Source organism: Macrobrachium nipponense, chromosome 33, assembly GCF_015104395.2.
Source record: "Macrobrachium nipponense isolate FS-2020 chromosome 33, ASM1510439v2, whole genome shotgun sequence".
Lineage (NCBI taxonomy): Eukaryota > Metazoa > Arthropoda > Malacostraca > Decapoda > Palaemonidae > Macrobrachium > Macrobrachium nipponense.
In genome coordinates this window covers 32943520-32958952 of record NC_087219.1, presented here as the reverse complement: position 1 = coordinate 32958952, position 15433 = coordinate 32943520, and the positions used below count along the sequence as shown (strand labels likewise).

Here is a 15433-nt window from a genome sequence, read left to right as displayed (position 1 = left end):
CCTTTAGGAGACTTTGCCAGTCTGGAGGAAGAGCCATCTCCTTCCTTGCCCACCAGACGGTGAACCTGTGGGCCAACCTGGTTCTCCCTCCACGAAGGGACGCTGTCCTTACTCGGGTTTCCAGGGCGGCCGGGCGTGAAGCGGCGTTGGGACTTCTTCGCACGGACCTTTATTTACGGAGTTCCACGTCTCTCTTCCCAGGAGAGATGGTGGACGCTGCGGTGGACAGACGGCGCACTGACGACAGTGACCGTCTGGTTCACCAGGCAGTCTCGAAGGCTTCTGGGCAGCCTCGGACTGCGGCCAAGTCTAAGAGCTCGGCTAGCGCTTCCTCGGTGGCTAAGACGGTAGCTGCGTCGAAGCCCCCCCCGGGGAAAGACTCTCTTCTTCGACTTCTACCAATGGGGAGCCGTAACCAGCCCTCCTCCCAGCCCTCCTCCTCCCGTGGAGGCTCTGGGAAGAAGTCGAAGAAAGGGGGGAAACGCTAGGGACGGCGTTCCCCCTCACCTGCTGCCGGAAGTGGGGGTGCCTGGCCAGCCATTGGGCAACTTGGCAGCGCTACGGCGCCGAGACCTGGATTGTAGATGTCCTTCGGGAGGGATATCTATTACCCTTCGAATCTCGCCACCACACCTCCAACCCGGTCCAACAGCAGTCGTACGTTCCAGGGTCATCGAAGGACGTAGCATTGAGACAGGAGATCAAGACCATGCTGAAAAGAGAGCTGTAGAAATCGTCACGGATCAGTCACCGGGCTTTTACAGTTGACTCTTTCCTGTTGAAAAGTCTACGGAGGCCTGGCGCCCGGTGATAGATCTCTCTCCCCTGAACCGGTTTGTTCGCCAGACCCGGTTCACGATGGAGACGGCACGCTCAGTGCTCGACTCCATCAGGGAGAACGATTTCATGCTTTCAGCGGACTTGAAGGATGCGTATTTCCAAATACCCATTCATCAGTCCTCCAGAAAGTACCTCCGCTTCATCCTCGACGGGACGGTGTAACCAGTTCAGGGCACTTTGCCTTCGGTCTCTCAACCGCCCCACAGGTGTTCACGCGATGTTCACTCTGGTGTCTGCTTGGGCCCATTCGCACGGGATACGTCTGATGAGGTATCTCGACGATTGGTTAGTCCTGGCGAGCTCCCGCTCGCAGTTGCTACAGGATAGGGATCGACTGCTCGAGTTCTGTCGCGATCTGGGGATCGTTGTGAACTTCGAAAAGTCCGATCTCGAGCCCAAGCAGAGGATGAAGTACCTGGGTATGCTAATCGACACGGTAGCAGGGCGAGTCTTCCCCGAACAGACTCGCGGATCAGCAGAATTCAGGGAGGCAGCCAACCAGTTCCTGTCTCCGGCAGGAACAGGTAGCTCAGCGATGGCAAGTCGTGATCGGACACCTGTCGTCACTCGAGAAGTTAGTCCCTCACGGGCGTCTTCACCTGCGGTCTCTTCAGTGGAGACTAAAGGAGAGTTGGTCACAGGCGACGGATCCCCCAAGCTTTCCAGTGTCACTGACACCGGAGGTGAGGCAGGACCTAGCCTGGTGGCTGGACGACAGGAAACCTCTTTAAGAGGAGTGCCTCTGCGCACTCCCCCCCCGGACATTGCAGCTGTTCTCAGACGCATCGACCGAGGGATGGGGCGCACACCTGGAGGAGTTGCTGACTTCAGGAGTGTGGGACGAGAACGACAAGCACCTTCACATCAATGTACTGGAACTCAAGGCAGCGTTCCTCGCTCTCCAAGAGTTCCAGGACCGCTTGATGGGACACTCAGTGGTGTTGATGTGCGACAACACCACGGTGGTGGCCTACGTTCAACAACAGGGGGGCCTAGTGGTCTCTCCCGTTGTACCAGTTGACTCGGCAGGTGCGAACGAGTGGGCCGAGGCACACTCAATAGAGCTGTCGGCTACGCTAACATTCCAGGGAAGAGGAATGTAGTAGCAGACACGCTCAGCCGTCGGGATCAGGTGATAGGGACCGAATGGTCTCTACACCAGGACGTGGCGGAAAGGCTCTTCGACCTGTGGGGGGTGACCAGTCGTGGATCTGTTCGCCACCCGGCACAACAGGAAGCTCCAGGTGTTCTTCTCGGCCGTGCCGGACCCATGGGCAGCTGGCAGAGAGGACGCTCTTCAACACCCGTGGGACAACCTCTTCGTCTATGCCTTTCCCCCGTTCAGCCTGATTCGCAAGGTATCAGTCGAGACTGGTCACCCCGAATCTCAGGATGATCCTGGTGGCTCCCAAATGGCCACAGGCCATTTGGTATCCGGACCTGCTGGCTCTTCTCGCAGGAGAACCGAGAGAGATTCCCCCTTGGCACAACCTTCTCGCCCAGCCACGTCGAGCGTACCACCGAGCAGTCCAGTCCCTACGTCCTTCACGGCTGGCTGTTATCCACCATCTCTTGCGAACGAGAGGCTTTTCTCGTAGCAGCACAGAGATGGCTGGAAACGTCCGTCAGTCCTCTGCAGCTGTGTACCAGGGGAAGTGGGCCGTCTTCTGTGGTTGGTGTCGTAGACGGGGTCTATCTCCTCTCAGAGCCACTCTTCAGCAGGTAGTCGGATTTCCTCGTTTTTCTTCGCCGAGAGAAGCTCCTCTCAGTCCCCCACAGTCAAAGGATACAGAGCGCCTTGGCGCTCGTCCTGAACTGAGGGGATTGGACATCTCGAACTCGTTCGAGATCTCCTTGCTCATGAGGCAGCTTCGAAAGGTCGTTGCCCACCCAGGGTAAAACTCAGGCCCCCTGCGTGGGATGTGACTCTCGTCCTTAGGAGTTTGACTCGAAGACCCTTCGAGCCACTCCGAGAGTCGTCAGACAGGGATCTGACCCTCAAGACCCTCTTCTTGCTGGCCCTGGCATCGGCGAAGAGAGTAGGGGAACTTCATGGTCTTTCCTATGATGTACGACATTCCAGGGGATGGGGAATCTGTGACGCTCGATTTCGTCCCGAACTTCGTTGCGAAGACTCAGAAACCGTCGATCCCTGACGACAGGTTCGAGTCATTCACGATTCCCTCCCTAATGGACTTCACCGATAATGATGCGGATGAGAGCTGCTTTGTCCTGTGAGGGCGCTACGGCGCTATCTGAAGAAAACTCGACACCTCAGGCCTGAGTGTCGACGCCTCTTCGTTAGCACCGGGGTAACCAAGAAAGAAGTATCCAAGAACACTCTTTCATTCTGGCTGCGTGAGGTCATCAGAGGGCGTATGAGGCTGATGGTAGTGACGACCATCCGTACGTCCCGTCCGAGAGCTCACGAAGTCAGAAGTATTGGCCCCTCGTTGGCGTTTTCGTAAGAACTTCTCCGTGGCGCAGGTCCTGAAGGCAGGGGTCTGGTCTAACCAGACTACCTTTACGTCCTTCTACCTTCGGGATATTGCCCACAGGTCCTTGGATACCTTTTCCTTGGGACCCGTGGTGGCTGCTCAACAAGTTGTGTAGCAAACCCAGACCCTCGCAGGCTGAAACAGCATCGAGTCCTGGTGTGACTGTGTGGATGGATGTGTGAATGAGTGAGTGACTGGCTCCCTCTTCCCGTCTTTTCCTCCTCCTCTACCTGTGGGCAGAGGGCCACGGTCGTCACTACGCTGGATGAGGACGAGATGCAGGTGAGCTATATGACAGAGCCCCATCCTATCCTTTCACTAGGGATAGGAGCAGAATATCCACCACTTCCTCCTACAAGGGGGGGGAAGTGGATGCCTACAAGAGTCAAACCCATGACTTTATATTTGCTCCTGTACAGGAACAAGTTCTTACATTGCTGGTACGAAGAGATACGCTTGCCTCTCTCTTAGTACTCGGTCCAGAGGTCTGACCATTGATCCTGCGGTGCACACCCCGATCAATCGGACAGAGGCTTGGATCCCTCCCTCGCTCTTACGACCAGGGAGGCTTCCAAGGTTGGGCGAACACCAGTCTGTTCACAAAAGACTCAGATTCCACCCACCAAGAAGTGAGTCTTCCTATTGTAAAAGGACCGAAGGTTTGTATGCCGTGTCGGAACAAATGACAATTTGTCCAAAATTGCATTTTTCCTAACTATACAAACCTGAGGTCCTTTTACACATAGCCCCACCTCATGCCACCCCTCACTCTGCAGTTTTTTGCTTGGGCCAAAAGCAAAAGTGATTTGTTTACCTCCCAGTCGCGCGCGCGCGCCTGTCGGACAAGCAGTTAACTACCGAACCCCTTGTTCGAAAGCTTACGACCTATCCAGCTGCCGCTAGTACCTTCCTATTGTAAAAGGACCTCAGGTTTGTATAGTTAGGAAAAATGCAATTTTGGACAAATTGTCATGTTCGGTCAAATTTGACTCTACCGAAATAGTTGAAAAACGCAATTGTAAGCTAAAACTCTTATGGCCTAGTAATATTCCGTCATTTTTCTTCATTTTGAAACAAATTTGAAGTCTCTAAAACAATATTGTGATTTATGGTGAATTTTTGAAAAATATATTTACCTTCACTCCGCTCGCCGATTCGCGGCCGCAAGTCTCCGAAATACGTACATCGGATTATCCTAATATTTGCTCCATTTCATATTAGCCTTTTTATAGAGTTTCATATATCAAAATGTGCGAAAATTCATGAAGATAATACAATAAAAAATAATTGAAGGTTGTTAGCTTTTTCCATCTCCGAAATATCGTGAACAAAAAAATAAAAAAAAAAATATATAAAAATTTTGACATTCGGTCAAATTTTAACTCGTCCGAAATGGTCGAAATCTGCAATTCTAATCTAAAACTCTTACAGTATCGTAATATTCAATAATTTTTCTTAATTTTGAAACAAATTGGAAGTCTCTAGAGCAATATTTAGAATTACGGTGAATTTTTGAAAATAACATTTTTCTACGTCCGCACGTTACGAATTCGTACATCATTTTGTGATAATATTTTTCCGGTGTTGCTTTTATTGTTTTACTATGCATTATATATCAAAAGGATTGCAATTTAGTGTACAATACAACGAAAAAAAAAGTAACTCGTTAGCTTCGACCGTTTTTTGTACAGCGTGATTTGAATACAATTATCTATGAATTTTATTTTTTTCGCTACCATATATCGCATTATTTACATATGATAATGATATTATTTTTCATTTCTGATGATTGCATACTAAACTTCAGGCAATGAAAAAAAAATGAGCCAAAAATGAACTCTTAATCTTCAAAACTAAGCGCGCTGTGATTTTTTGAAAAAATTATTTTTTCCGCTTTCGCGCTCACTCCAAACCGGCGCCGGCATACAGGAGAGGTTTTGATTTTTAGGGCTTCGGCGTAGAGGGTTAATAGTTATGCAGTTAGTCTAAAATTTTTTTTGGCCTATACAATAGACTTGGTTTTTATTTTTTTTGGTACTTTGCTTTTAATTTTTTTGCTTGCATTTTGTTTATCATTATATTCATGGTGATGCCAAGCATGAAAATCAAGGGCAAGGAAATTACAGTGCACTCACTTTTATAAGCAGTTGGCACATTTGAATCATAAAACATAGTTTTTGCTGTTTACATGTTTTATGCACATGACTAAACCGAAGATTTGTTTGTTCGTATTTTTATTTTCCTAAATCTTTCTTCTCGTTAACAGCATTCTTATTTTTTCGAACAACAGGTATGGGAACTGAGGTTACTCCAAGTCCAGAGTCATTAGTTATGTGGTTGATTGAACATGCTGACCAAGCTCTGTCAGATTCAGACACTGCTCCTGAAGTGTTGGACTCTGATGCTGACTCCCTGACTGATGAGTTTAATGATGACCCACCAGTTTTAGAGGTAAAGTTGTGAGCAAGATAGACGTGTGTTAAATGAAATACATAATCTTGTTTTTGCATCTTATTCTGGGTGTATTCCTAATACTAAGAATAATACGTACCTCATGAATAGGATTTATTATACATTCTTTAGTTGTAATACTAATAATGATAATAAAATTCTCCTTATCCACTTCTAGAGAAAGGGATCTTTAGGATTGATATTTTCCATCAATAGTAACTGCTCATAGGGAGATATCCTCATATGATTGAAAAGCGCTTAACTAAAGAAATCATCTTTATATTGTTCATGGTCTCTTACAGTCATCCCCAGTCATTGAGGTATACCGAAAGCGCATGGAATTCACAAACAACGATGAGTACGCCATGTATGTCAGAGATCACATATCTCCCGGGATGACAGTCCGCTGTTGCCGCACCTACGAAGAAGTTCATGAAGGGGATGTCGGACGGGTTGTAAGAGTTGATCGAGGTTCTCTTCATAATCTTAATGTTCAGGTGAATTTCATCTCGAGATTCTTGGCATTTTAGTGTTTCTGCAAAATTTGTATCCGAGTTATGAGCCAGTCTTGTATTTAGTGAAAATATTTCCCTTTACCTTCTCTTTTCTTACTTCCTAATGAGCACAGTATTTTTTGAAAGCTTGAATTTTTAAGTCAGTAGCCCCTGTGGGCTTGTTCCTTATGAATAAGAGCTCATCTTCTGAATAATACTAATAATAATCTATTTCTGTTTGAAAACATCAAGTAGAATTTTGTTAAATGATACCTTGTTACTTTTCACTTGCATTAAAGCAAGAATCCAATGGACTGGAGTAATACCAATGTAATGATAGCACTCAAGCATTTAGAATAGGTTTTTCCCATTGAGCTCCATTGTTTCATGACAATTCTTCTTTATTGCAGGTTGACTGGCACAGGAAAGGTGGTACAATACTGTTCGTTATATTCACATAGAACTGATAGACCAGTCACCCCCACCTCTTGCTACAACTGGCCCAATTAGAGTTGGTGATAAAGTCAGGGTCAAAAGTTCTGTCCTGACTCCTAAGTACAAATGGGGCTCTGTCAATCATCGCAGCATTGGAGTAGTTACAAGTAAGTATCTCTTAACATCAAAAATGATTGAACTGTATTCATCAGTAAGATGAACATGATGGTGTTTAACACTTACATGCTCGGGAAATTGTAGGCATGTTAATTATTTCTCTTATCTCATCCCACCATTTTGTTAACTATCCAAAAACCTAATTTCCAAAGAGTTTAGAAGTGGGAGTGGCATAGTTAACTAACTGAAGTTACAAAGACACCATGCAAATTTTGTCCATGAGGTGAGTATGTGTGAGTGCAGTGTATGCACTATAATTTCATTTTGCCATCTTTAACCTGTTAGGCTAATTTTTTTATGAATATCTTTATCTGTATAGATAAAAAAGGTACTGTATTGATTTGAAGAGCATTCATTATATGCAACTCAGGATTATGTAATAGCTTACATAATCCCTTATTGTTTATTATTCATTACTTATGTGTTTTCAGAGCATGATTTTTTTTTGTTTTCTTCCAGTTGTCAACAGTAATGGCCAAGATCTAATTGTTGATTTCCCACAACAACCTAATTGGCAAGGTCTGGTATCAGAAATGGAAGTTGTACCATCGTGCCATATTAATGTCACATGTGATGGTTGTGGAATTACCCCTATTACAGGTATAGTATTTAGTTTATACCTTTAGGATATGTAGTGTTTACTAATGTTAACAAGGCAGATATTGAACTTTTAGTTAATTTCCTAACTGTTTCAGTGTTAATTAAATTTTTTGCTGTTATTGATCCGATATATGTAGATCCACCGCTATTGTGATGACTTGGTATTTTATTTTTGGTGATAATCGTAGTCCTCTGATTTAGTTTTGTATGTAACGTATTTTCTGCATCTTACAGGGGGCAAGAATGAAGTGTAAAGTATGTGACTTTGATTACTGTGAGGAGTGCTATCAGACCAGACGAAGTCATCGACACTTGTTCAATCGCATTGCTGAACCAGGTATTTGCATCTTGAAATAGGTTAGATAGTGATGTGGGGATCATAAGATATATGCTGTTGATCTCTGGACTTGACCCTTATTTTGGCATGGAAATATGATCTTCATTGTACTCCCCCCAGAAAAGTAACTGCTGTATTTGATTTTAAAAGTGACTGTTCTCAGTAGTCGGATTTAAGCAGGGGTGTTTATAATTAACTGGACATAATGCTTAATTTTTTTAATTGAAAGCATTTTTTTTTTAATGTCAGAAGTATAGCCATTGCTTGTAAGAAAGATTTTGAGGCCTCTTAATTCATCTATACCTATTCCTAGTTGAGCGGTATTCCAAAATAATAGAGCAGTTGCTCATGTGGAGTTCATGTGAAATGTATCTTATTGGACAGTTGCCCTTTTATAACAACTTCCCTTAGTTGATGTGAAATTTAAGTGCGGACCTTTGACTTCATTTATTTTTGTCATTTCAAGTTTACTTCTGTACATGGACTTAGAAATACTAATTTTGCTTTAATAGGAAGTGCAGCAGTTTATGCAGGGCCTCCTGGACGAGGTCGTTTCCGAAAGAGGGAAGGTATGATGGGTGTTGACGGAACAGTAGAAGATTGGTACCGCTGTGTCCGTAACTTGAGTGTATCGTCAAGAGAAAAATTGGGCTCATAACTTATTGATGGGACTGGAAGTTATTGGCAGAGTTGTGGACAGGAGGGCAAGGTATGTTTGGGATTTCATCCTAAAAGGGTTCTTATGATTTTTTAGCATTATTTTCTCAAGCTTCATAATTTATGGCCCAGTTGATTGGGATGACTGGTCCAAAGCTCTGATTATTGTATAAGCAAAACTAGTAATGTTCTTTTTATTGGGGATCCTCTTGTCTCACTTTCTGACTTTATCTGGTTACAGTTGGGACTATTAGCCTTATTTGGCATTGTATATTTCAACTTATAGATTCAGAATTTTTAGCCTTTTGTATTATTTGGCAGCATAGTTATATGACCTAAAATAGTTTGGATGGGTTTTTGATTATTATATTGAATAGTTTGGAGATTTAGAATATAAAAAAACTGTTTTGATTCTGTCAGCAGTGTTCTTTTCATAATGATTTGCATACGTAATACAGTAAAAAATGGTAATCACTTCACATCTAGAGTATTTATTTGTCCAAAAAGGAAATTGGTTAACATCTCTCTCTCCTTTTTTTTTTCTTTGTAGCACTGGATTCGTCTAGAAATGCAACCAAACGATAGCTGTGGATTGGTTGCGGATGCTTGTTGATCCTGCTGACAGCTCATACATGCCTACATTGCTGGTTGTCAGTGGTGGTGACTCTCTTTCTAAGATGAAAGAATTAAACACAGTTCGTATTACTCCATCAGATACGTGGGTTACCTTACTGAGAGGTTGTCGGGAAGTAAGTAACACACTAATCTTTATTGTAAAAAATAAATCCAGAATTAATTATCATTGTTAAGTATAAAGACTTTTCTTTGGAACCTAATATATTTTTTTTGCCATTGTTTGAGGAACACTGTATGTACTGTCCCCAACAGAAAAAAACATCTGCTTTATTTAATGGTTCATTGCATAAAAATGCAAGATGTTAGGTGCTTTTATGTCAGAAGTGTTGTAATTGCAAAGGATGGCTGTTTGTAAGTGGTTCTATAGGACTGTTAAAAGGATGAAATAGTTACTGAATTTGTGGATTGATTTTTTAGAAAAAATTCTTATTACTTTAGAACATTCTTACACCATGTTTTTTCTTTCCATGACTATTTATAAATTTGTATATATTTACAGCACATCAAATTCATAGACATCAGTATTAAGCAGTGCAAGAGTGGTGGCATTGACTGTCGAATCCACGGTTTGACAATCATGGGAAAAGTTGTCGATGAGTATGGAGATCCTGCCTCTTCCATATCTTTTCTTGCGTCAGATAATGAAGATATTGAGGTGAGATGTTTATAAAATTAGGAATTAACGTTTTTTGTTAGATGTTAATGGTTATTGTGAGTTGGAAATTGTACTTTTTTATGGTAAGTTCACTAAGGATTTGTGTGATAGTAACTACCTTATTTGGAACTTTTAAATTTTATTACTTTCTAGCTTTCTCACTCTTGCTTTATTATGTCTCTTTCTAGGAATATTTTTGTATGACTTGATCACTCCCATTTTATGTATTTCACTTGACAAAAGAAAGTTTTGACTGTGAAAAATGAAGGAAACAGCAAAGAAACTGCACTTTCACATAGGTAAAATTTTGATATGGATGAAATAAACAAATATCCACATGATATAAAAGAAAGGAAAAATTTACCTTGAAACACAATTGAAAACAATGATTATATATGTGTTCACTACTCTTTTGAGCTTAAGGACCTCATTGTGTAACCCTTAGCAGCAAAGACATCACTTAATGAATATGTTAAATGAAAAAACTTATAATTATTATTGATAATTTTTTATGATTAGAGTAGTGATTGTTAATGTATTTAGAAGATTGATGTTTGCTTAATTACAATATAATTCAGGCTATTATGAAAGTTTTGTAGGAACAACATTTTGTCTTTTGTTGTATCTGTGACATGAATAGTAGCGTACATACTGATGTATGAAGTTAGAATACAGGCCTTCAGCATTTCGAGTGGGAATTTTTTATAAGAATTAAAAGTGGGTTGTTGAAGTCATTTTTGTTAGCATAATATTGATTGTAAAAAAAATAAAAGGATTTTCTCTTAGACTTACGTATTTGGTCACAGGATAGTTTTTGGGGTTTTGGTCAATCTTTTATAACTCAAAAGAAAAATTTATATAGTATTAATGATCCAAATACGTATTGGAATGATCGTAAGTTTGCATGCTTTCGAACCTTTTCTTGAGCCTAACTGTTTTCTGATTTTGAATCCTCAATCTGTATTTTACCAGGATGATATTACTGACATGTCAAGGAAAAGCTTGACTTCCACAATCAACTTTGATGGTGAACCAAAAGGTGTGGTAGGGGCCTGAATGACAAGGACCAGTCTTGAGGACTGAAAGGTTCTAAAGTTAAGATGCCTGTTATGTCGATACGCTCGGCCAGTTTACGTCCTGTTAATGTCGCGGGAGGATCCAAGTCATCTTCATTGTTTCACAGGAAGGGAAGGTAAGATAGAAATGTTCTTGAAATATAAATGAAACTCTCATGAAATTATTTTTGTTATGCTTTATGGTCAAGTATGACTTCATATATAAAGCTTTTATAGTAAAATAGTAACTTTAGTTCATAATGATCGAATTGGCAAAAATGTTTTTTGGATAATCTTTCCTCATTGATAGGATGTGTTTTCCTTTTACTATTGGCATATATTAAGTCCTAGTATTTCCCATTCAAATTATTTTCTGAAACAATTTTGCCGGAATTGTAATAATTGTTTTTTAGGTAAATTTAATGTGAATAATTTCACAGTGAAAAAAAATTATTCTCAGGTTTATGCTTGTGGTGAAGGCACAGGTGGTCGTCTGGGCCTCGGTCACTGTAGCAATGTTCCTGTGCCACGGCAAGTTACTGCTCTCAGTCAGTATGTTGTTAAGAAAGTAGCAGTTCACTCTGGTGGCAGACATGCCATGGCTCTTACTGTAGATGGAAAGGTATGTCTTGTGATGAGCTGTTTTATGTATTTTGATTTTTTATCACTTCATTCTTCGTTAAGATGTAGACCATGATTTTAGTGGCTTTTCATGTACAAAATGAGAGCCTATTTGGTTTCGGGGATAAAAATTTGTTTTCTCATTGTACCTAGATGGAGTTATTGATTATTAAATTTTGAAAATGTGAAAGCCTCATCATTTTGCTGTCTCAATATGTGGCTTGTTACAGTGGCTTTAAAAAGATAAAATATGTTATTATGCTTTGATAAGATTTGGGCATTACCGTATGTGCAAGTAGCATACATACTGTATGAAAGGTTACTGAGTTTTCTTGTTTCAGAAGAGATCTAGTATTTACAAGTATAGTACAGTACAAACAGATCTGTTTCACCTTTTTTGTGATATTTGATATGATAGGGCTGAAAATTGGCTGAAAATTCTTTCATAAGTCTCTTCATAGTTTCAACATGTATGATAAGTTGCATTTATTTATTGTATGCTGTTGCATTAAAAACTGAGCCTTGTTCCGATACGTAATACAAACCCTCGGTCCTTTAACAATAGGAAGTAGCTAGCGGCAGCTGGAACGGTCGTAAGCTTCGAACAAGGGGAGAACGGTAGTTAACTGCTTGTCCGATCGTCGCGCCGCGCCGACTGGGAGGTAAACAAATCACTTTTTGCTTTCGGCCGTGTGTGGGAAGGACGTGTTCGTCATCGCTCTGCCCGCTTTGTCGTTTGCTTTGAGTTTGAGTATTTGCCTCTCTTTTCTGTATAAATCAGGAGTGACTGTAAGTACTTTTACAATTCTTATTGATCTTGCAATGAGTGAATTGGAAGAAATGGAGATATCGCCGCGCCCTCCAGTCGCCCGTAGAGTGTGTCCCGGGCTGGAGGGGCGTAGATGTGGAGGTTTTAGGTCATTTGTTGACGTGGACCCCCACGAGGTTTGTACTCGTTGTCGGGGGCGAGAGTGCTCCCGCAACGAGCCCTGTGTCACATGTATGAATTGGTCCGAGGCGCAGTGGGTGCTGTACGAGGGCAGGAAGAGACTTAGGCCGCCAAAGAAGTCATCGGAAAGTCCAGTGACTCCTTTGGTAACGGACACTTAGTCCTCTTTCCTGCCCCCCGGCCAGCCCCCACCCCCCGTTTCGAGGCCTTTCCCCATGCGGGGGGGGTGAGCGGAGGAGTCCTTTTACCTCATCTCGATCCGTTCGAGTGTGGATGAGGGTCGGCCCGCTACCCGGGACGTTACAGCTGTACACGGGGTCTTCCGTCCGCTCTGGGGGGGTGTTTCTCCCCCCAGGCCGCGAGGAAGCCCCTCCAACTAACCCGACTGTTGCTTCCGCAGGTGTGCCATCAGCGAAGGACGACTTGGGACAGGTGTGGGAGTCGCTGGGACTGCAGGGAGTGCCCAGCATCCAGGGGTTGCTTCAACGGTTGGGCGGGGTCGGCAGTGGTCACTCATGGTGCGGTGACCACTACTACTACCACAGTGACGACACCAGCATATGAGATGCCACCGCATCTGGTGTATACGCCCCTATATGTCGGTGACACCCACGGCGGCTATACAAAAACCCATTGCTGCCGTGCCAAAGAGGACGGTGCCACCACCACCTGGATTCTTTGCTTTGCCGACCCCGGACTTCCGCTGCCCAAAGAGTACCCCCCTCCCCCCTGACCTGCCGCCAGTGCCACGGATGACGGTGACTGCCGACAGGACGCCTGTCTCCCGTGGTACCTGCCGTGCCTGCCGTACTGTTGCCGTTCCAGCTACTCTTTCCTTTTCAGATCGGCATTCTCTTTCAGTGTTCCTGCCGTTCCTGCTGTTCCCGGACCTGTTCCTGTTGTTCCTGCTGCTGGTGGTGCTGTCACAGTCTCAGGTCTTTCCGGACAGGTGCAGTCGGGCCCTGTTGCTTCGGCAACTGCCCCCCCCGGCTCCCTCCTGGATGGAAGACCTGACGTCTGTTCTGCGGAGCCTGGCGAAGAAGAAGAGGAGGAAGAAGAAGGTGTCGTCGTCGTCTTCATCGTCTTCTTCGTCGTCTGCTGCCTCTCCTTCCCCTTCGACTTCTAAAGGCTAACAAAAGACCGAAGAAGAAGAAGGTGCCTCCTCCCCCCCTAAGAAGACTCCTTCGGGATCTTCTAAGGGCCCGGCTCGCACAGGCGAGCTGGGGAGCTCTTCTGCTGGTCCTCCTGTTCCTTCGGGAACGGGCCCGTCGCTTCTTCTTCGCAAAGAAGAAGTCGACGGGGACCAGAGGTGCACCAGCCTCGGCTGGTGCGTCCTCACCTGGTGCTAGCGGTTCTGCCGCTAAACCAGGTTCCGTCTCGGCCCGCTTCTCGTTCGCGAGAACACCGAGTGGACGCTCTTCCAAAGAGGACCGTCCAGCCAAAGTTTTGACGCCCGAGCTCGCTCGCCGTCAAGACAGCGGCGCGGAGCAGAAGACGGGCGAGAGTCGTGCACACACTCTCGCCAGGCAGTGGACGCTCTCGCAGCGATCAACTGGCTGCTCGGGCTGACGTGACGGTCGCTGACCGGCCACGGGTTGAGGCGAGGAAGGAGTGCCCCCCACGGCCGCCGGTACCAGCCACGGCTGGTACCAGCGGTTTGACGCGCCGAGAGGACGCTGGCCGGTCTCGACGCGACAGAGAGCCTAGCAGGTCACCCCGTCCGCCGCTCCCGATGGGACCAGGGCGGAGACGTGACCAGCGGCAGCTCGCCTGACGCTAGAGATCAGTCTCGACGTTCTCAGCCGAGCCAATCGCCCCAGGCGAGCGGCAAGGCTAGGCCTGCTGCTCGACCGTCATCCGGCGGGTTGACGATCAGCAGCAGCCCTCCACGCACCGCCTGTCCCTGCCAGCGAGCGAGGGGGGAGGCGTCAGGTCTGCCTCTCCCGTACCTTCAACCTCCTCGGGCTAATACCGGGAGGAGCGAGGGTACCAGAGGAGCGATCACGAGAGGTGCGCCGCTCGTGGACCCAGCTATGATGCCGTACGGCTCAGGGCACGGTCTTAGGACCGACCAGAACGTACGCGCAAGTAGTTTGGAGGCGACCGTCAGGGGTCTGTCGCTGTTCCTCCTTCTGAAGGAGGAGTTATCGAGGGATATGCTCTTGCTGGAGGGGACTGGACGTCCTACTACCACAAGACGCTGTAACGCCTGAGATACAGAGGAACTTCGCAGAGGTCATTAAGCTGATGCGTCTGCATAATGACCTTGCGGAAGGATCGTCGCTACCACCAGCAGAGCCCACGTCCCGGCTCGAATCATTTTGGGGTCCCAAGAGGGAGCCCAAAATGATGTGGGGTTGCCACGATCAGAGCTTGCAGACTCGGTCCTGGATCAGGTGGAGAATCTCGTCTCAGACGGAGGACTCGCTAAAATCCGGACGGTCCTCTAAGCTGCTTCCTCCTCCTCTACAGCGACAGAGGCGATTTTACGTACCTTCGGAAGACCCGATACTGCCGAAACAGGTTAACCCGGAGTTAGCGAGGCTGACTCCAGGTGTGTCCCTGCAGCAGCTCCTGTCGGAGAACCTATGGTTCTGCGCAGCAGGATGGCACGTTGCCCTGGAATCTACCGCTATGGCAGCATTCCAGGCAGTTTCCTGGTTGGATTTGTGGTCCCTCACAATATCCAAAGTAGCGGCGCCCTCCGGGATTTCTGCTCTCGAAGACGACGCTTCTTTCAGGAGACTTGTGCCAGTCTGGTAGGAAGAGCAATCTCTTACCTCGCCCATCAGACTGCTAACCTGTGGGCCAACTTGGTTCTTCGACGTAGGGACGCAGTCCTTACCCGAGTGACCAAGGGGGCCGGGCGTGAGGCGGCACTCGGGCTACGAAATGGACCTCTTAGGAGTTCCCCAGCTCTCTTTCCTGGAGAGATGGTGGACGCTGCGGTGGAACGGCGGCGCACTGACGAGAGTGACCGCTAGTCCACCAGGCAGTCTCGAAGGTTTCTGGGCAATCTCGAGTAACT

The 15433-nt window shown here is 45.6% G+C and overlaps 1 protein-coding gene across 1 annotated transcript in view; it reads left to right on the top strand.

The window, feature by feature from the left end:
- The window catches only part of LOC135202828 (E3 ubiquitin-protein ligase HERC2-like), a 194108-nt gene that overhangs the window by 16698 nt on the left and 161977 nt on the right, over positions 1 to 15433 (top strand). Inside the window, 14 exon segments of the mRNA XM_064232287.1 lie at positions 5629 to 5789; positions 6092 to 6286; positions 6694 to 6721; positions 6724 to 6885; positions 7355 to 7500; positions 7730 to 7832; positions 8345 to 8541; positions 9040 to 9069; positions 9071 to 9238; positions 9625 to 9780; positions 10753 to 10825; positions 10828 to 10944; positions 10947 to 10972; positions 11296 to 11457. Coding sequence (XP_064088357.1) covers positions 5629 to 5789; positions 6092 to 6286; positions 6694 to 6721; positions 6724 to 6885; positions 7355 to 7500; positions 7730 to 7832; positions 8345 to 8541; positions 9040 to 9069; positions 9071 to 9238; positions 9625 to 9780; positions 10753 to 10825; positions 10828 to 10944; positions 10947 to 10972; positions 11296 to 11457 — 1724 coding nt within the window.